Source organism: Quercus robur, chromosome 10, assembly GCF_932294415.1.
Source record: "Quercus robur chromosome 10, dhQueRobu3.1, whole genome shotgun sequence".
Classification (NCBI taxonomy): Eukaryota; Viridiplantae; Streptophyta; class Magnoliopsida; order Fagales; family Fagaceae; genus Quercus; species Quercus robur.
In genome coordinates this window covers 15066845-15089262 of record NC_065543.1, presented here as the reverse complement: position 1 = coordinate 15089262, position 22418 = coordinate 15066845, and the positions used below count along the sequence as shown (strand labels likewise).

Below are 22418 nucleotides of genomic sequence, written 5' to 3'. Positions count from 1 at the left end.
CTGTGAATTACTCCTGTGAGATTTATAAGGTTTCTATTACCTTCTAACTCAACAAGCATCTACTGGAATGAGATCTAAAATCAAGATCTGGTGGAAACAAATTGTTGCATAAAGATCTACTATTGATGGTGATCTAAAACCATTGAGTGGGATCCCAAAGTCACACATGTGGGTGTTTGTATTCAACAAATTCAGATAGAAGAGTCCATAGAGTCAGAGCTGCACGTGGTCGTGTGAGTAAGTTTTACATGAGGTAGCTTTTGATTTTAGGGAGAAAATCTATTGTAAACTTTCATTCTATCATAGTGAATTTGTTTACATTGAGGATAGCTACGTTAAATCCTCCTTAGGTTTTTGCCTTAAAATTGTTGATTTCATTGGTTTTCCTGGGCCATCATCATATTACTGTCTTCTTTACTTTTCCATATAAAGTAATATGATTGCATGAGTTTAACCTAGATCTGAAAACTCAACCTAAGTAACTACTTAGTTAATTAATTAGGTTAAACGAACCTGATTTATAGGGGTCTGAACGAACAAACAATGAAGGTTAAATTCCTAACATGAATTAGATTAAATAATATAATTGAATGAAGAAATTTAAGTACATTTGAAAGGTTATGGTGCTTTCCATTGGCAAAGACTTTACCACTTAATCTTCAATTTGACTTTCGTTATTGCAGTTACGTAATACACTAGAAGCTTTGAATCCATCTAATTATGGGTCTTACAATAGTAATTCTCAAGCTATTTCATGGCAGTCAGCCGAAGTCACACAGAAACTCTCCACCAAAATATTAAGTTATTAACAACCCCTTGAAATACAGATACATACAAGTTTTAGTTTTTGTTTTGAGAAACACATCCAAGTTGAATATATGTTGAGATGGTGTGTTCAATAAGTTGAGAGCTTTATCTTTTGTGGACAGAGTACAGGTTTAGTACACATACTAATTATACGATCGGTCTTTATCATTGATTGTGCCATATTAGTAACATATAAGCGTAACGTTATCTCATTGAACTGGTCTAATTTGGTGAACATTTAAGGCGCGTGATAGTGGTTAAAGAATAATTTGGACATCAAAATGAAAATTGGTAATAGTCGAAGACTTAATGCATCATTCACGTATGGAAAATCAGACCTATTCAATGTGTCTAATCTATAAATAGACATGCTTTTCATTCAACATTTTTCATCTCTCACCCGTATCCCGAAGCAAAAATATATAGAACAAAAGATCGAGTAAGCCTGAAATATGAGGAAAGCTTACCTTGTAACTGTTACCCTCTTCGCCTTGGCATTCTCTCTTGCCTCTGCCTCTGACCCCGCTCCCCTGCAGGACTTCTGTGTTGCACTAAAGGACTACTCCGACAAGTCAGCTGGTACAAACTCTTCTTTTTTCTTTTTTCAAGTTTCTGCATTATTTTTGTCATGTGCAGAATCTACATTAACTAGAATATAAATATGGAAGAAATAATATTAGCTACCTGGCCTTATTATTTTCTGCATTGAAGTTTTAAGCATTCTTTTTAAGGTGTCCATAACAAAAATTCCTCTATGCAGTATTCGTTAATGGAAAGTTCTGCAAGGATCCAAAGCTTGTCACAGCTAATGATTTCTACTTTGCTGGATTGAACATTCCTGGGAATACATATAATAAGGTTGGGTCAAACGTCACTAATGTGAACGTGGACACATTTCCAGGCCTCAATACTCTTGGCATATCCCTTGCGCGAATCGACTTTGCACCATATGGACAAAATCCTCCCCACACTCACCCTCGCGGCACTGAAATCCTAGTAGTCTTGGAGGGTACTCTCTTCGTTGGTTTTGTAACATCCAACACAGATAATCGCCTCTTCACCAAAACCCTAAACAAAGGAGATGTTTTTGTCTTTCCAGTTGGTCTCATTCACTTTCAAGTCAATGTGGGAAAAACCAATGCAATTGCCATTTCTGGTTTAAGCAGCCAAAATGCAGGTGCAATCACAATAGCAAATGCTGTTTTTGGATCCAATCCTCCCATTAATCCTGATGTTCTGACCAAGGCCTTCCAACTCGACAAGAAAGTGGTAAAATATCTTCAGAAAGAATTCTAAATTTTCAATTAGAAAAAGTAATTGTAAGTGCTATGAAGCACTAGATATATTGCTCTGTTTATCTCATTACAATCATAACTAGAACAAATAAAACGGGTTCTTATGTAACTCTTTTTTGGAGGATTTGGAATATAGAAAATGTTGGCATTTGTTAAGCACCTCTTTCGTATTTCAATTAATCCATGTGGCAAAGCAACTATATATTTATAAATTATAAAAAAAAATGCATATTTAATTAATATAGGGGTTTTTGTTTTTTGACAATCGACAGTATAACTGTTGGGAAAAATTTTATATTACTGTGAATAAATTTTAGCAAGCACAGCGGAAGCACAACTACACAAAAACACAAAGATTTACGTGAAAACCCTTTCTCCTTGAAGGGAAAAACCACTGGACAAATTCCGAATAATTTCATTATATAAAATAGAGATTACAACACTTAGAGATATAACTTGAGTAAAAAAAAGCTCTCTTTTTCTTTTCACTCATTGCTCTCTTCCTCACTGTGTATTTTCTCTTACTCTCTCTATTTTTCTCTTCTCTCTTGCTTGCTCTCACTCACGCAGCTCTTCAAGACTGCACTAGTCCTCACCACACTCTTGGGACTTCACTTCTTTTCTTCCTCTTCACTGGCCGAATGGCCTCTCTATTTATTTCTTCATCTTTTCCTTCTTTTCTTCCTTTCACACTCTTCACATCAAGTCACAATAAATGCAAACCAACTTATCTTGACTTAGCTTCAACCAATTTCAGCTCTCCCTTAGCCGAATGACCTTGCCTTTTACTTCTTTCTTTTCTTTCTTCCTTCCAACGTGTCTCACAAGTTTAACATCACATAATCATTTATGTGGCTTGACTTTTGTACATCCCTTCATAAATGTTGTTGGACTTTTATACATAATTGAGGAAAAGATGAACCTAACTCTTCTCTTTCGGACAAGCTTCTCCAGCAAACCCATTTCACTTTGCTGACTTCTCAGCACTTGTCCAACAAGCTCATTTAATGAGCTAAGACAAAGTGTGGGCTGGAACATGGTGCAGTGCACCCAACAATAACTCCACCCTTTCCCGCCTTGGGACCACTCAAATTTGGGTCTATGAGCCCCGAAGTTCCAACTCGCCTAACGTGGGCGGTGGTAATTAAAATAGGGGTTAGTTAAGGTTTACTGAAGCTCAAGTACATGTTAAGTTAAAAAACAAAAAACGTGTTTCATTACTTTAATAAATCCTTTTTCCGCCCACATGTTGTATTCCAATCAACTTAGTCCTTTCTTGATTATGTGCTACATCCCCAGCTTACTTACAAAATCAGCTAGTAAGATAATTTCTACTTATTCATTGATCAAAATGATGACTTACTTGCATCAACAAGCATAATTACACACATGAAGAAATCAAGACCAAGAAACCCAATCAAACACCCTCAATTTGATAAATTTAGTCAAAATACCTCAAACATGAGAGTTTTTAACAAAAATGTAAGGTTAGGCTAAAAAATAATTAAACTGTTTGATCATAAAGATTTTTGCACCAAGGTGAAGACATGTCAATTACCTTCTAAAGAATAAGAGGATCCACTAAATTTGACCTAAAACGAGAAAGATATCACACAAACGAGAAAACTCTCCAACATCGAAACTCAAACCTTATTGAGGGTTTGATCGAAACCAAGCCAAACAATCTTTGAATCACACAAGCAATATATTGTTGGAAAGGTTGTGAGAGATAAAGACTACCTGAACCAAAGCATGTTCAGTAGGTGGGTGTCCTAAGCTTTGCAAAGATTTATGGTTTGACCACTTCTAAGATCGAGAAGACCTCTATGCAAACACATGTAATTTCACTACGATAAACTAGAAAAGTTTACGACATACAAATTTCTAGGAGCCATAACTTTCGCTATTACCTATGATTTATGCTATCTCTACCCACTTACAACTGTTCATTGGTGAGTTGTGTGAATGGTAGATATGTGATGGTGGATTCATGTGAGGGCATACTTCTACCATTCACAACTCACCACGTGGACGTGCTATGACACAAGTTGTGTCATTTTATATGGTCCTAGCATTACCCCATGTAACATATGCATGCATACATCCTTCATGATCATACTAACCAATGCCGAAATCTATCAAAATTAATAATGATAAATTATGGGTTTTTTAATAATTATTTTCCACCCAAAATATTAAAATTTCAAGTTTCTTTTAAAAAACGTGGAAATTTTATCAAAATTCTGCTAAATATGGTTTTTTAATTACCCACCTAAAAACATCAAATTTTCAAAAAGCATAATTTCAGTTAAAATTTTACGCAAATTTTGGTTATTTCATTTTCAATTGAAAAATCTTGAATTTTCAATTTATTTCCAAAATGCAAAAATTCTGTTGATATTGTACTCGTGCTCTAATTTAGCAAATTAAATTTCTAAATAGGAAGTTCAAAATCAATAAAATTTTCATAAATTCAAGTTGATATATAACCCACTGCTATTTGATAGCCTTGGTTCAGCAAATTTCGTAAAAAAAAAAATTAAAAAAAGAAAAGAAGCAGAGGCTTGATAGAGGGATAAACCAGAGATGAAGCCAGACGTATTCCTTTGTATGTAGGGGAAAATCCTCTTACATACAGAAGATCATGTATGGCTTCGTTTCAATTGTCAAACCTCTTCTAGAGCTTGGTTCTTTCCTCCTAGTTTCTCAAGCATTATGGATAATACATGTATCATTAATGAGAAAAATTACGCAAGTATTAATATTCCATAATGATGTTGCAAGATAAAATTAAGCATTATCCACAATTCCTTAAAGAAAACACTTATCCATTATAAACCAAAAGACTTAATTTTTCAAGTAGTCACCTACAAAATGCATTAGAATTATTATTTTTATTTTTTTGAGGTCAAAATGATTTAGATTTTATGAATACACTAGTCGCAAACCCGAACAATGCACAGGAAAATTTCAAATAAATTTTTTTTCTTTTTTTTGTTAAGCAAAAAATGAGAATAGTAGTTGAGACTTTAAGTAATAGTCCTAAATCCATCTCAAAATAATGTGATTACATTCTAATATATAATATATATTCAGTAAGGAAGTCTATATCTTTTTCTTTTTTTTTTTGGCAAGAAAACATATTGCATTTTACTTTCAATTATTATATATGGCAAGATATTATGTAATAGGTTATAATATATTGACTATGCATCAAAACACACCAACAAAAAAAAAGAAAGAAAGGAAAATATATCATTTTTATTAGAAAATGAAAATGAATCTTGATTTATTTCAAATGAAAACTAACATTATTTTCCATTTTTGGAGAAGTTAATGAGCATTTTATACAAACTTTGTTTCCATTTTATCACATAAAAACTATTGAACAAAGTTATAATAATTTATATTTTGATAATCACTAAACTCATATATAAGAACCAACTATTACAAAATTTTTGCTCCCCAAAATATATATTAATTTCTTTTTTTTTCCTTTCCACACAATTTAAAAAATGTGAAGAACTGAGGAAACTAAGTGTGTAGTAAAGCTTAGTCAACCAATAAATAACATAAAAGGGGCAGGGGAAAACAAATTTATTAATTATAGAATTGTTTATGTGTTCAAATTTGTTTTTATATACCATGGAATCACTTCATTATGTTGAGCTTCTGATAATTTTATACATTTAATACTTTTGTTCTCTAAAAAATTTATGTGGTAGCTCTAAAACTATATCTTATTTGATCTCTTCTAGGGTATTTAGCTTTAGCCCAAATTATAGCATATAAACCAATAAACATGAAAAAAGAACCTAGCAAGATGAAGCCAAACACAAATTTTAAATTTTAACAAATCAGCCAAGAAAATAGTAGAAGAAGAAAACAAAAGAAAATTTTGAAGAGCGAACTTGTTTGTGGTGCAACAAGCCTTATAAAAAATTTAAAAATATATTATAAAAAAAAGAAAACCTCAAATCCAATTCATATTGTGGTGTATACAATATCATAATAGTTGTTAAACACGTCCTAGTAAGAAAGAAGAGAGAAAGATTTTGAATTATAAATTATCATTTGTCAACAATCAATGCAATAAAGTATAAATTAGATTGCAAGAATAATGCATCTCTGATTGTAGAATTACCAAGGAAAGCATCCAAGTAGATGAATTCTGTTTACTTTCACACAAGTCACACTTGCTAAAAAGTGTGACCACTGTGAAAGTAAACAGAAATATAGTGATCAAAAAGTAAAATAATTTAAGAGAATTTGATTAGTAATACTAGCATTATCACCCAAAACAACTACTTACAAAAAAGAAAAAAAAAAGTAAAAAAAAAAAGAAAAAAGATAACCCAACAATCATTTATCACTTATTGTCCTAAAGAAAAAAAAAAGAAGGCGGAAATCACATTTTTGTCCCTATATTTTCAGGCGATTTCCATTTTGGTCCCTAGATTTATTTTTACCGTTTTTAATCCCTATCCTGAAAAACACTTCTCGTTTGGGTCCCTGCCGTTACATCAGAGACAGAAAATGCACAAGTGGCAAACGGCAGAATTAAAAAAATATTAAAAAATTATATTTTATTTTAAAATAAAATAAAATTTTAGTTATCAATAATTTTAAAATAAAAATATTAAAAATTTTAGTTAAAAATAATTGTTCTTTATGTTCTTCCCCCAAGAACATGGGTGCCCAGAAAATAAGAAATTCAAGATTTTCTTCTCTTTTATTTCATTTTCTTAGCATCCAAACAAGCAAAAACTTATACAAAAGCATGATCAAACTCAGATACTCTAACACAATCAACTAACAAAACCCAAAACACAATTATGAGCTAGCTAGATCAAACCATGGTGACCATTTGGGTTTAGAGAGAGAGAAGATTAGATCTCAGAGGACCATGGTGACCATCTGGGTTTAAATCTAATTACTTAAATATATATATATATATATACAAAACAAATAATTATACACAAATATACGTTTATATTCAACCATAAACAAGTCTAAGACATTTCTTCCTCATTATACACAAATGAAATACACCAAAACACAATTATGAGAAATCGGCAATCTCGGCGGTGCAGATTTGATTGTAGAGAGAGGGAGAGTGAGTGAGTGACTGAAAAAGACACAAAACGATGCCGTCGCACGCGAATCTGGATCATCAGATTGAGCATCTGATGGAGTGCAAGCTATTGCAAGAGGCGGAGGTGAAAACGCTCTGCGATCAGGCGAGGGCGATTCTTGTCGAGGAGTGGAACGTACAGCCGATGAAGTGTCCGGTGACAGTTTGCGGTGATATCCACAGCCAGTTCTAAGATCTCATTGAGCTCTTTCGGATAGGAGGAAATGCTCCCAATACCAATTATCTCTTTATGGGCGACTATGTAGGTCAGTATGAAACTGTTTTTAGCTTTTTTTTTTATAGCTTTTTTCTTAGCTTTTTTTTATTTATTTTATTTATTTTTTTCCCATTTTTCCTTTGAATTTTGCTTTAGATGCATTTAATTTATTTGGTTTTTTCATTTTTTTTTTTTGAAAAATTGTGCTTTTTAGCTATTGAAATTTTGAGGAAGAAATGTCTTAGACCTGTGTATGGTTGAATATAAACATATATATGTGTATAATTATTTGTTTTGTGTATATATATATATATATATATATATATATATATATATATATAAGTAATTAGATTTAAACCCAGATGGTCACCGTGGTCCTCTGAGATCTGATCTTCTCTTTCTCTAAATCCAGATGGTCACCGTGATTTGATCTGGCTAGCTCATAATTGTGTTTTGGGTTTTGTTAGTTGATTGTGTTAGAGTATCTGAGTTTGATCATGGTTTTGTATATGTTTTTGCTTGTTTGGATGCTAAGAAAATGAAATAAAAGAGAAGAAAATCTTGAATTTCTTATTTTTTGGGCAACCATGTTCTTAGGGGAAGAACATGAAGAACAATTATTTTTAACTAAAATTTTTAATATTTTAATTTTAAAATTATTGATAACTAAAATTTTATTTTATTTTAAAATAAAATAAAATATTTTTAATATATATATTTTTTTAATTCTGCCGTTTGCCATGTATGCATTTTCCGTCTCTAATGTAATGGCAGTGACCAAAACGGGAAGCGTTTTTCAGGATAGGGACTAAAAGTGATAAAAATAAAATTTGGGGACCAAAGTGGGAATCGCTTGAAAATGTAGGGGTGATTTCCGCCAAAAAAAATTTATGGTAGTAATTTCGTATGTGTCCGTAGTTTTGGTTTTCTAAGCAATGCTATCAAAATTGTTTTACAAATACGAAAGATTCTTGCTATTATCTTGACAATACTTCTCAATCTTCATATATTACCCTTCTCCATTCTAATCAATTTAAGAAATTTTAGAACTTGTAAAAAGCTGATCAATTTAAGAAATTCTAGAACTAGTAAAAAGCTTATGTAGATGAATATAAGAAAAAGTAGAAAAGAAATACGCATTAGGCATGGTCTTTGTGCAAATATTGCTACCACAATTGAGTGAATGCTTCACTAGTTGCTTGAGCGATTATGTAAAGTCAACCTATAATGTGTTTGAGATTTTTAGGCCTTTGAAAGGTTACTGGATGACAAGCGCTGCAATAAGTTAGAATCCTATTATGACATGAGCGCCCACGTCTACCAATTTTGAAAGTGAAAGTGCTTCTTTAATTGAAGAAATGAGGGCATTTTACTCATCTAAAATCTTTAATTTACTTCTTTTCTTTTTTTTTTGGAGGGGGAAACCATTCAAATTTTATTAACTAAATCCGGCCAAATCAGCCTGAATTACATAAGAAAGCTGTGGTGGAACATCCTCCATCCACACTTGAAAATCCGAAATATCGCTAGCAAACTTAGCTAGACTATGGGCCACAAAATTACATTCTCTCTTGACATGAGAGCAACGCAATTGATCAAAATTAACTGAACTAAACTTAGCATCATCTATCAATGGACCAAAAGAAGATAAGGATCTTTGATCAATTGACAGCGCCTTTATTAGGGTTAGCGAATCACCTTCCAACACAGCCTTAGAAATACCTATCTCTGTTGCAAATGACAGAGCTTTAACAACTGCAAAAGCCTCAACCTCGTCCCTGCTATATGCTTGTGATAAGCGTTGGGAACATGAAGCCATGACCAAACCCGCACTGTTTCTTATTACCACGCCAATACCCGACCTGTTCTCACTAGAAAAAACAGCTCCATCAAAGTTTATTTTCATAAAATCCGATGGAGGAGGTTGCCATCTAGTTTTGAGTATAACATGTCTATCGGTTGTGGTTGGTTGACAAGCCAAAAATTCAACAAACCTGTCATTAGCTAACTGAGTGATTTGGTGGAGAGAAGCTGTTGCAAGATGAAGCCGTACCTGATTGCGTTGAGTCCAAATCAACCAAGTTGTCATCGCAAAGACCTCCACCTTATCATGTTGTTGAAGCAACCAAGATAATAGCTTCTTGAAGTCTAGAAAATTTGCATCCCAGCGCAACTGAGAGAGCTCCGAACCTGCCTAGACTGTGTCTAATTCCTTGCAATCCCACAGAGCATGTACTGGTGTCTCATGTGCTTCATGGTAGCGGTCACATAACGGGTCATTGATGATTGTACGGTGAATAAGGCTTGCTTTTGTTGATAACGCGTTATGGCATGCACGCCACAACAGATTCTTGACTTTGTTAGGAACTTGAAGAGTCCAAATTCCCTTCCATAGCTTTGAGTTTGTTATGACATCGTCCTGGGCAATGTCCAATGCTACTTCATCCTTAAGAAACCGATAACCTGACTTGCATGAATATTGTCCATCCTGTGAGTGAGGCCATATTAAAACATCCTCTACATCCATTCGACTCAAAGGCTTCTTTTTTTTTTATTAAAGCTGCCTCCTCATGAGAAAAGATACCATCTATTAGCTCCTCATTCCACTGCCTTGAACTTTCCTTAATCAAGCTTGAAATCGTGGCCTCTCCCATAGACTCAATCTGGTAGGAAGAAACAAAAGGAGAGTTTTTCCTTGGAATCCACCCATGCTGCCAAATTTTAATTGTCTTACCATTCCCAACCCGCCACCTAGCTCCCCTTTGTAGAACGTCTCTCCTCATGAGTAGGCTTCTCCAAGCATACGATTCGGATCTTGAATCTGTGGCTTCCATGATAGAGTATTTAGGAAAAAAGCATGCCTTAAACACCTTATAGAAAAGATAGGTCTTATTGTGTAAAAGGCGCCAAGCTTGCTTGGCCAAAAGTGCATCATTGTGAAGAGCTAAATCTTTGAAACCCATCCCACCAATCATTTTTGATTTTGTCAACTCACCGCACCTCACCCAATGGATTTTCCTTCGGTCACCTCTTTGACCCCAAAAAAATTTCTTTATTAGTGCCTCAATCTCATGGCACAACCCTAAAGGAATTTTAAAACACCCCATAGTATATGTAGGTATAGCCTGGATTACTGCCTTGATCAAGACTTCCCTTCCTGCTTGTGAAAGTAGCTTTTCTTCCCAACCTTGGAGTTTTTTCCATACCCTCTCTTTGATGTAATTGAAGCTTGCCTTCTTTCCCTTTCCCACTAGTGAAGGGAGGCCCAAGTACTTCTCATATTGCAAAATCTCCTGCACTCCAAGGGCTTGTTTAATACTTGACTTGGTTTCATTAGGGATTGATTTGCTGAAGAAGAGAGATGTTTTGTCCCTATTCACCTTTTGACCCGAAGCTTCCTCATAATTTTTCAAAATATCCAACACATGGCCACACTCCTCCACTGTTGCCCTACAAGAAAAAAAGACTATCATCTGCGAATAACAGATGTGTTAGTTTTGGCCCCCTCCTACAAAGAGAGAAACCACGCATATCCCCATTCACCTCCGCTTGTTTAATCAACCCGTTCAAACCTTCAGTACATAGCAGAAAAAGAAAGGGTGAAAGAGGGTCATCCTGTCTAATGCCTTTGGATGGGTGGATGAGACCCCTTGGCTCGCCGTTCACTAAAATGGAATACGTTACTGTCTTCACAGAAACCATAGTTAAATTAATCCACCTCTCATGAAAACCCATTTTCCTCATCAGCTCTTCAAGAAAACACCACTCAACTCGGTCATAAGCCTTACTCATATCCAATTTGAGTGCCATAAATCCGGAGGTACCTGAATTATATCTTTGCATACAATTAAGTGTTTCAAATGCAACTAAGATATTATCAGAAATCAACCTATCTTTGGTAAAAGCAGATTGATGCTCAGTAATGATATGTGGCAAGACTTTTTTCAACCGATTAGCTAACACCTTTGGGAATATTTTATACAACACATTACAAAGACTAATAGGGCGAAACTGGTGAACATATTCAGGATTATCAGTCTTGGGTATAAGTGTAATGAAGGTGTGATTTATAGGACTGGGTAAAGTACCTGAGTTTAGCCAAGATAAAATTGAAGAAGTGATATCCTTATCAACAGTACTCCAACAATGTTGATAAAATAATGGTGGCATCTCATCAGGCCTCGAAGCTTTAAGTGGAGCCATTTGTTGCAAGGCTTCTGAAACTTCAATCTCCATGAAGTCATGGGTAAGAGATAGATTCATCTTTTCTGTTATGATTTGAGGGACATGTGCCAACACATTGCTTGAGTTCTCAAGTCTGGAAGTGGTAAAATGATTTTGATAGTACCTTGTCAATATGGCAGAAATCTCATCGGGTTGGGTCCTCCAAACATCCACCTCATCTCTAATCCCCCTAATCTGATTCTTCCTAAACCTCTTCGTTGCTCGACTATGAAAATATTTTTATTTTTATCACCTTGGCTTGCCCACAAAACCCGTGACCTTTGAGCCCACATGCGAGCCTCCCTATCCATCAGCACACTAAATTCAAATTTTAACTCCCTAACCCGATGGTTAACACCATTGATTTGTGCTTCAAATTCGGCCTTACACAACAATTCTTTCTTTTTTATCAACTTTTGTCTCACACTACCAAACACATTTTGATTCCACCAAAGTAAGTCTTTACCACATTTTTCCACCTTAGACAATATTGTAGAATCCAAGTCCGAACCTAGCATTGAGTTCCATGCTGCTTGTACTGTTTCTTCACAAGTGGGATTTGACAACCACATCTCCTCAAAGCGGAATATTTTTTTGCTTGATGGGATGTCTAATGGTGCCAAGACTACTAAGAGAGGGCTATGATCTAAAGAATCACAATGTAAATGATGAACATGTGACCTTGGGAATTTCAGAAACCACCCATTAGTAGCAAGACCTCTATCAAGCCTTTCCCATATCGAATTGCCATTTTCAAAGTGTCTAGCCCATGTGAATTTCGACCCAACGTATCCAAGATCCATAAAACCACATTCATCAATAACCCCTCGAAATAGTTGCATCTAAAAATGAGACCTAGTTGCACCCCCCAACTTCTTATCTTGCTTAGTGATCTCGTTAAAGTCCCCAAAACAAAGCCACGAAATTTCCGGACTTGAATTGAGAGACCTCAGTTTGTTCTAAGCCTCACACCTTCTAGCTGTCTCTGGTTCCCCATAAAAACCTGTCAAGCGCCACTCATTGCTCGTATTCTTATCTATTGAAGCATCAATATAATATTTGTGTGAACCTTCAATCCTCAAGTTGACTAAAGATTTCCAAAAGAGCACCAATCCACCTCCTCTACCTTCTCTTGGCACCACCCATCTATGATTAAATTCAATGTTTTGTTGTACAGTCTCTAGCCTTGCTTCGTCTGTCAGAGTTTCGGCTAAAAAAATGATAGAAGGATTTTTTGCTCGTATGATTTCTACGAGCTCTCTTCCTATTTGCAGATTCCCAAGCCCACGACAGTTCCATGCTAGGCAACTCATAGTGACTGGTGGGGCTGATGATCAGCCTCCACCATCTCAAAAAATACCTCCTCATCACACCAAGAAACCTGTAATCGCTTGGAAGGTAACTCGGCTTGATGCACTAATGCTGAACCCCTTCTTTTTTGGCCTGAGATAGTCTCTGAACCATGGCTGGCCATGTGAGCTTCGTTTCTAACTCTACGGGTCCAAGATGGCAAAACATGTAATTGGCTAGATGGGGAAGAAACCCTAGCCGTTACTTGAGGGGCACGTGCTTCATCAACTTGAGTATGGGTAGGAGATGTCTTGAAAGCACGTGACTCAGGTCCAAGTGTATTAATTGCTGGAGAATTCTGAATGTCAAATTTGGACAGCTTGGCATCAATTCCTCTTAAAGGCTTATCACTCTCCACCGTTTGCTGAACTGAAACAGATTTGGGCAATAAATCCTCATTAGTCACGCGATTACTTGGTTGATTAATCATAGAATTACTTCCCAAACTGGACACGCTATTACTCTCTTTATTGATCACGTTATTTTCTTCCATAATGAGCCCACTATTCTTTCCTTGCGTGCTATCCGGACCTGAGTTATGGGAGTTAATACCTGGCCTAGCGTTACAATCAGACCTGTGAGTGGCCATATTAGCATTAAATTCTTCATTACTACCGTTACGATCACCTGTAACCTTTGTAAGTCCAACAGTCACCGTGGGATGGCCTGAGATATCGCTGGCAGGGAAGGTGGTGCCATCGTTATCAGGCCTTTTCCTTGTTGCATAGAATCCTGGCACCGTAATTACATGCTCCTTGACGCAACGAAGGCAGGTGCACGTAGTCCTAAGCCAAATTTTGAAGTCCTTGTCATTGTGAGTGAGTCGGCCACACCAGTCGCACAAATTCGGAAGTCTTTCATACTTGAAGCTCGCCCATATTTGCTTCCCATTCTCCAAGGAGATTAGGTATCCACGGCACAGGGGTAGAGATAGGTCAACTGAAATTTTGAGGCATAGAAACATACCCCCATCTGATTCCCTAGGATCCGTAGGTCGAGACACATCTCCAATCACAGCAAATATTTTTTCAGCAGCCTCCATTGTCATATATCGCAACGGAATCCCATGGACTTGAACCCAGAAGCTCGCTCTGTCAAACTGAAGTTCATGTATTGAGGCGTCTTTCTCATATCGCTGCATCACCACTAGGTGCTTATCAAAGCTCCAAGGTTCACTCATTAGTATGCGATCAACATCCTGTTTGTTATCAAAAGTAAATAGGATTTTGTGTTCACCAAGGTTTTTAATCTCAAAACCATTTCGAGACCTCCACAATGGAGTGAAGGTTCTTGCAATAACATCCACGTTTAAAGCTCTCTTAGTAAGAAACTTAGCAGCTATGGAGAAATCTTTGTGTCCATCATCTTTTGTAAGGCTGCAGCCCGGACCTTCCCTGTCAGACAGAGTAAGTCGGCTCCAGTTCTGTGTGAGATCCTCCATGACAACACTCTCCTGTTTCCCAAACCCCAAAAGAGAAAACCCACTACCCAAGGAATAACCTTGTTAATGCATGCTATGACAAATCACCATTCGGCCTTGAAAGACTGCAATCTTCACTAGAAAAACCAAATTTGGCCTTGGAAGGCCACGATCTTCACCCAAAAAGACTGTCGGGCTTAAAAGTTGGGCAAAGGCCTCTCGTGCCAACTTTCTACTGATGTCTCCAGCATTGACACACACAGCAGTCAGGTAGTGGATTTTTTTTTTATAAGGTGCAGAGTATAGGTTTTTCCCTCCTCTCTAGATCTGGCCGTGGGCTACAATCTTCATCAATGATGGTCACTTCTCTCCCTCTCTCACTATCAATCGTTACACCCCATTATCAATGCACCACACCAAACTGGTAGTTGGATGGTGTTGGCTAGTTGAATACCCCAACTTGTACAACCGATGGCAGGTTCTTGTTTTTATCTATTAAAATATATTCTCACACAATAACTTAAACTCATTGTAACATAACACATTTAGCATAAAGTAAGGCGTTGATCGTACAATTGTCAAGCACAACTAAACAAGCAGACAAGGATAACTACTGGAGTAGAGGATGGGTGGCAAGAATAGGAAAAGAGAGATGAAGAAAGTGAATAATTCATTTTACTAACTAATTTTTATATAGATAAGCTACGTGGTGCCCTATATTTCTGCTACTTGTTCAGGAGGTTGGGGGGGGGGGGGGTGGGGGGGGGGGTCAAAACTTGAAAGGAGCCGAGCATTTGGGCTCAAACAAAGTTAAAAGGATACAAGCGTCACATTTGACTCAATTTGTACATAATCATCCCTTAAGAACTCTTTTTCCCCTTAAATTTATTGCCACTTGGTAATGGACCATAGAGACAAATACGCAGATCACCTTCGAGTAGTCGTCGGTGAAAATAGTTCTTGTACAGGTCCCAAAATTCATCTCTGCCGAATAAAAAGAATGAGTTGTGGATTAGGGCATAGCTTTTGAGAAAATATACTTCCTCAATATTGGACCAAAAGAAAAATAAAGTAGAATGTTGATTTTTAAAGACATTTTAGTGTACTTTTCAAATGCAATTTTCAGGGATCAAACAAACCTAATAAAGGAGACCTTGATGGGGTATCCAATTAGAAAAATTGAGAAATAGAGAACCGTTGCAATTAAAAAGGATAGTGGAATAAGCATAATGACAAGATGGAGATGGATTTACTAATAAATCTGAAAGTTCAATAAGTGTATAAAACATTATGAATGTTTAGACCCCCAATTAACAAAATATCAATTCAAGCTTAATATCAAACAATTAATGTGCGGAATATGAACATAAGCTTAATATAGAATTGATAAACAATCTAAACCAAATAAAATCACATCCACAACAGAAATTAAATGGCAAAGATTAAAGGAAGAGAGATACAAACACAAGGACAACACAACGATTTGTTATCGAAGAGGAAACTAAAGCCCTCGGCGTAAAACCTTTCCACCGTCCTCCAAGCAGTAACTAATCTACTAAAGAATGTAGTTGGGATACATGAATAGCAGAAGACCCTCCAAGCCTAATCTACCCAATGTAGCTAAGCCCTCCAAGCTCTTACTCCAACGAGATTCTGCCGAACCTATTTCTTCTTTAGCTTACCGGATTCCGTTACTTAACCATAGCATCTACCAATATGAAATTGGTCCCTTCTTAACTACTTCTCCAAGTACCAAACAGCCTTCTCACAAATGTGAGTATGGTGAGAAAATGTTTTGGTAATGTACCTCTTAAGGATTTAACAATGGAGAGGAAGAGAGTAGAGGAATTTGAAGAATCTCTATGTGAAGATTGTGGATGAATCAATCTTATTTTCCTCTAGGGTTTCTCTCTCAAAATTCTCTCTGGAATCACTCTATATTTCGTGGGTATAATGGTCTATATATAGTAAGGTGAGAAAGGAATGCGAAGAGTCAATTTTTCCCAAACAGGGTGGTTTGGCGACTTGGCCTCGCGACTGGGCTAAGTCGCGAGTTCAAGCCGCGAGCTAATGGCTGGGCCAGCCTGGGACTTTTGTCCTGTAGTGCAACAGCTGGCATGACTCTTCAGCTCCCCTGCATGCTTCACACGTGTGCCAACTTTGGCAGCTTGCCAGTCGCGAGTCATCCACGAGTTCCAACCACGAGTCTTTGCATCCTTGCACAATCTTGAGCATTTCTTCACACTCTCTCACTCACTACCCTTACATGATTCCCACCTAAATACATGGTTACTAATTGCTAAAATACAAGCAAATTTGGCACGGAATAAAGCCAACAAGATGGTTGATAAAATTCAACCTTACAAAATCAAAATCAAACCTGACTTGTGGAAGCGTAAACAAGGACTAGCCCTTAACATCTGGGTGTACATGAAGCAGAATCACCACTAACCGTGAAATTGCCAAAGCCTCAATGTCAATTAGTTTCTTTATCCTGTTATTGTTAAGAAAAGTAATGATGAACTAAGTTAATCAATAAGGTTAGAAAGAAATGAGCTTGGAGGTACAGAAAAGGTAAAAGATGCATAATTTGGCCCAGCAACAATCTCGCAGTGGTAGGCAACAGACAGCCTGAGATGCCCTAAGAAAAGAACATTCTTGAATAACGAACCTGCTTGGTGTACCACTAGCAATATTTACACAATTCTTTAACAAGGATACCTACATCATCCAGAAGGAATAATAATAACCATTATTCATGTTAAATATATATAGTATGAAATATTCACATGCTATATATATTCAAAATCAAAATGCCATGTATCTTTTTTTTTTTTTTTTTTTTTTTTTTTTTTTTTTTAATACTAAAAAGATAACATTAAAATAAAAATGGGGTGCTATCTTTTGGATAGGAGGTGTGGGGTGCCTAACACATTTCCCACACTTAACCAAGCTTCTGAGTTTAAAATCTTTTGTTCAAAACTTCTGGTTTACCTTAATTAATAAACTCTCTTAAATTGGTTTCGTCAATTAGGTAACTTAAAAAAGAATTAGAAAAATAGATGACCAATCACACCTAATACAAAACCAATGGTTGGTGGCGACTCTTAAAATAAAAATAAGAAAAAGGGACTTTCACACACACACACACACCTCACCCTAAAAACACTTGCACACAAAGAGTTACGTCGTTAAGGACTCACTGTGTGATAAACTAAAAAGAAAATAGGAAAGAAAGCCATAAACAAGCTTTTTTCCCATTCTTTTAAATTTTTTTTTGGGATGTCCATAGATAATACATTTTATTTTTTTGAAGTAAATTGTGTTAATAATTTTGAGGTTATATCAAATATTCTTTTCATCCCTAAAATATAGCCCATGTTCTATTTTCTTCCTTAAATTTTTTAAAGGTGTATTTAAGTCCTAAAAATTCAGAATGTTATACATTTCGTTCCTAAAATATTTTGATTAAAAAAACTAAAAATTTTGTGCAATTGGATTTTTTTTTTTTTTGTTCCAATGAAACAGAAGGCAAGATTCAGATTTACAAAGAACCACCAAATTTGTCAAGAGCTTGTGTGCCTAGCGATAGGAAGCCCCTCGTTTCATTTTGGTACGTTGTAACTTCTCTTTTGTAGCTTCACTAATAAATCACAAGTGCTTGTAACTAAATTTAGAAATCTCTTTATATATTTTATGCTTTTTTTTCCAGTCTAATTGTATTTTGCTCTTAAATATAATTGGTATGCCATATACCTTGAAGATGTGCCAATAATGCACAATACAACTAGAATTTTTATATTTAAGACATAATAATATAATATGATCCAAACTAATGGCAGGCGGCAGCCTCATGTACTTTTAAAACAAGCAAACTAATATTGGGATGGTTTATTAAAAAAAAAAATTGTTATAGTTTATGGTTAGCCTAGGGTTAGACTAGGGTTCTATATGTAAGGTTGAATTTAATCAACCATCTTATTGGCTTTATTTTGTGCTAAATTTGCTTGTATTTCAACATTTAGTAACCCTGTATTTAGGTGGGTTTTGTTGTAAGGGTAGTGAGTGAGATAGAGTGTCGAAAGCTCAAGAGTGTGCAAGAAAACAGAGACTCACGGCTGCAAGCCACCAGATGCAGCACACGTGCCAAGCATGCCAGAAGGTGAACAGTCATGCTAGCTGGAGCACTACATGACAAAACAGGACAACTGGCCATACGGTTATCTCGCGACTGGATCTTGCGACTCAATCAAGTTGTGAGGCCAAGCCGCGAGCTAACCCTGTTTTGAAAAGCCTGACGTTTCACATTCCTCTCTCACCCTAGTATATATACCCCTTATACCCACAAAAGAATGAGAGTTTCCAGAGAGAATTTTGAGAGATAAACCCTAGAGTAAAACAAGATTGATTCACCTACAATCTATACATTAGAGTTTCTTCAAATTCCTCAACTCTCTTCCTCTCCATTGTCAAACCCTTGAGAGGCATTTTACCAAAACCTTGTTCTCACCATATTCATTACTGTGAGAGGGCTGTTTGGTGTTCTGGGAAGCAGTTAGGAAGGAACCAATCTACATTGGTTGATGCTATGGTCTAGTAGCGGAATCCGGGAAGCTAGAAAAGAAAAAAGGTTCGACGCAACCTCGTTGGAGCAAGAAGTTTGGAGGGCTTAGGTGCACTAGGTAAATTAGGCTTGGAGGGTCTATTGCTGTCCATGTATCCCAACTACATTTTCTAGTGGATTGTTTACCGCTTGGAGGGCGGTGGAGAGGTTTTACGCCGAGGGCTTCGGTTTCCTCTTCGATAACACATTGCGTGTTGTTTTTGTGTTTGCATCTTCCTTCCCTTTTATCTTTGCCTTTTATTATCTGCTGTGGGTTGAGATTTTAATTTGGCATAGATAGTTTTTTTTTTTTTTTTTTCAATTCTATATTATAGCTTTTGTTCATTTTCCGCACACTAGTTGTTTGACATAAAGCTTGAATTGGTTAATTTGTAATTTGGGGGTCTAAACATTCAAGGGTGTTTTACACTATTTGAACTTTCAATTGGTATCAGAGCGGGTACACTTCTAGTGGTTTCATTACCATTGTGTGATCCTTGACTCCCTATTGAGATGGATCGGTCTCAATTCCTAATTGCACCTCCATATTTTGATGGTAGTAATTATGCTTTTTGGAAGGTTCGCACGAGAGTTTTTCTGTGTTCCATTGATGAATTTGTTTGGGATGCTATAGAGATAGGTTGGACCAAGCCTGAGGAAGCCAAATCCACATGGGATAAGGCAGCACTCGCTACATCTAATGCTAACAGTAAAGCACTCAATGCTATTTTCTGTGGTGTGTCTCCAGATGAATTTCACAGGATCTCTCACATTACCATTGCTAAAGAAGCATGGGAGATATTGGAGACCACTTACGAAGGCACGAAGAAAGTAAAAGACACCAAGCTGCAGATGCTAATCACTCGGTTTGAAGAGTTAAAAATGAATGAGGATGAGTCCTTTGACTATTTCTATAGCAAGCTGAATTAGGTGATTGTAAGCAAGTTCAATTTGAGAGAGAAAACGGAGGACTCTAAAATTGTAAGGAAGATCTTTCGATCATTGCCGGAATGTTTTCATGCTAAAGTGACAGCGATTGAAGAGAGCAAGGACCTTGATGACATCAAAGTCCAGGAGCTGGTTGGTTCTCTTCAGACTTATGAGATGTCGCTGCCCAATCAACGGAAGAGTAAATCTCTTACTCTTAAGACCATTAATGAGAAGGTGGAAGACCATGACTCATCGGGAGAAGATGTGGTTGACAAAGATGTTGCATACCTTGTAAAAAATTTCCGAAAATTCTTGAAATTCAAAAATAATGGCAAATTTGGTGATAAAGGAAAATTCCAAAGTTCAGGAAGGGAGAAAAGGGAATTCAAAAAGAAAGATGGAAAAGAATCTCAATCTACACAAGGTGTCACTTGTTTCGAATGCAACGAGCATGGACACTTTAAGAAAGAATGTCCGAATTATTTGAAATCGAAAGGCAAAGTATATGCCACGACATTGAGTGACTCAGATTCATCCGACTCAGATTCTGAAGAAAGCTGTGATGGAGAGGGGAACTATTCAGCTTTTATGACTATTACCCATGTTGAGTCTTCAGACGAGTTGAATCTGCTTGTACGAGACCTTGGAGAAGATAGTGATGAAGAATCATTGGGAGTTGTTGAAGAATTAGATGCTGAAGAAGATGAAAGCACAGCCAATCTTCAAGAGAATTATAACTTACTCCTGGAGAAGCCGGGTGAGTACACAAGGGTGGCCAAGGTAGTTGTGAGAAAAATGAAAAAGGCAGAGGAGGACTATAAAAGTCTCCTAATTCGATATAGGGAAGCCAAATGTGAGATAGAAACACTGAATGGTGAGCTGTCAAAAGCTTACACAAAAGTGAGATTTCTTGAGGAAGAGGTTGTGCAAGCAAATGCTAAAATTGAGAGGGTCACCACCAAGAAGCTAGATTATGTTATTTCATCTCAAAAGAGCTTTTCAGAAAAATCCGGATTGGGATATACCAGAGGAAGTAGCTCATCTGGAAATGTCACTAAAGAAGTGAAGTTTATAAAGGTCAAAGAATCAGCTGATGTTGGTCCTACTGCTGAGAAGCCCAAGATAGTGGAGAAGAGAAATGTGGGGAACGAACGGTTGTTGAATTCACGTAATCAATCTGTGGGCAGGTCTGAATCTCAAGCCAGGTCTAAATAAAATTGCATATAACTCGATTTCATGGATATCAAGTTACAAAACGCCACTATAGGTCCTTGAAAACGTCACTATAGGGCTTTAGAATTTTTTTTTTTTTTTTTTAAACTCGATTTTGAGAAACTCGATTTTCAAAAGAGGGGCATTTCCCTATTTAGTTTGGGAAGAAGGGCAAAAAGCTAGTTAATTTGCCCTAAAAGGGCAGAAGCCCATTTTGTCCGTCACTTTCAGGCTTTGTGGGTAGGAGCTCTTGAAATGAGCTTCAAGTCTTCATCATCTTGTGGTTGAGATGATGATATTAATGACCAGTGTGCTGGAACTTCAACGAATGAAGTTTTTAGAGTTGATTTGGAAGATGTTTAGCGCATTTGGTGATTTATTTGTTTAGGGTTTTAGGGGATAATTATAGTAGTTTGTAGTATGTTAGGGTGGGAGGGGAGGTTGTACAACCTTTGGCTCTGGTTGTGCTCTTTGTTGATAGTGATGTCGCGCAATAATAACCTAATTCCTTTTACAAGAATATATATATAAATATATATATATATATATATATATATATTTCTAAAAACTTAAGGCTACATCCTTTTTCTGATGGGTTCCTCTTGATTTTATAGAGGGATGTGGATTTTAAAATTTCTCTCACATCCCTCTATCTTGGAGTTTCTGAACTCGTGTGTTACCTCTTGGGAGCTTGAATTGAAAAGTGGAGCTAAAATTCAGAAAATAGGAGTTTCTAAGAATGAGTGGATTGTCACTTCAATTTAGGCCCTAGGATTGCCAATTGACACTCCCACTTAGGGTCAAAGTGTCGTACAACGTTTTGATTCAAAAGGCCTATTTGGTTTTGTGGAGCTCAAAATATGTGTTCGATCTGGATTGTGACCCAACCCGACTTGGAAGTATGATAATTATAAACGAGATTTTTTGTGAGGCATAGTCCATAGAGTAGAGGCTTGGGCTAATAGGTCTAAGTCCACTTTGGTCCTATTGCTTGGGGTATTTATTTGTTGCCTCATATTAGTGTTTGCTATATTAAAATTTGTATTTTTCTCCTTGATATAATAAAAATCACGGCAACTCCATGGACATAGGCACATATTGTTGAACTACATAAATTTGTGTCATGTGATTGTTCTTGGTCCACAGAGTAGAGGCTTGGGCTTATAGGTCTAAGCCCACTTTGGTCCTATTGCTTGGGGTATTTATTTGTTGCCTCATGTTAGAGT

General features: G+C 36.5%; 1 protein-coding gene across 1 annotated transcript in view; it reads left to right on the top strand.

Moving 5' to 3' along the window:
- The first annotated feature begins 1209 nt into the window (after positions 1-1209).
- LOC126704432 (germin-like protein subfamily 1 member 20) overlaps positions 1210-22418 on the top strand; it is a 97436-nt gene continuing 76227 nt past the window's right edge. The window contains exons 1-2 of the mRNA XM_050403448.1: positions 1210-1386; positions 1568-1984. Of these exons, the coding sequence (XP_050259405.1) occupies positions 1260-1386; positions 1568-1984 (544 nt within the window). The 5' untranslated portion in view covers positions 1210-1259. The remainder of the gene's footprint in view (positions 1387-1567; positions 1985-22418) is intronic.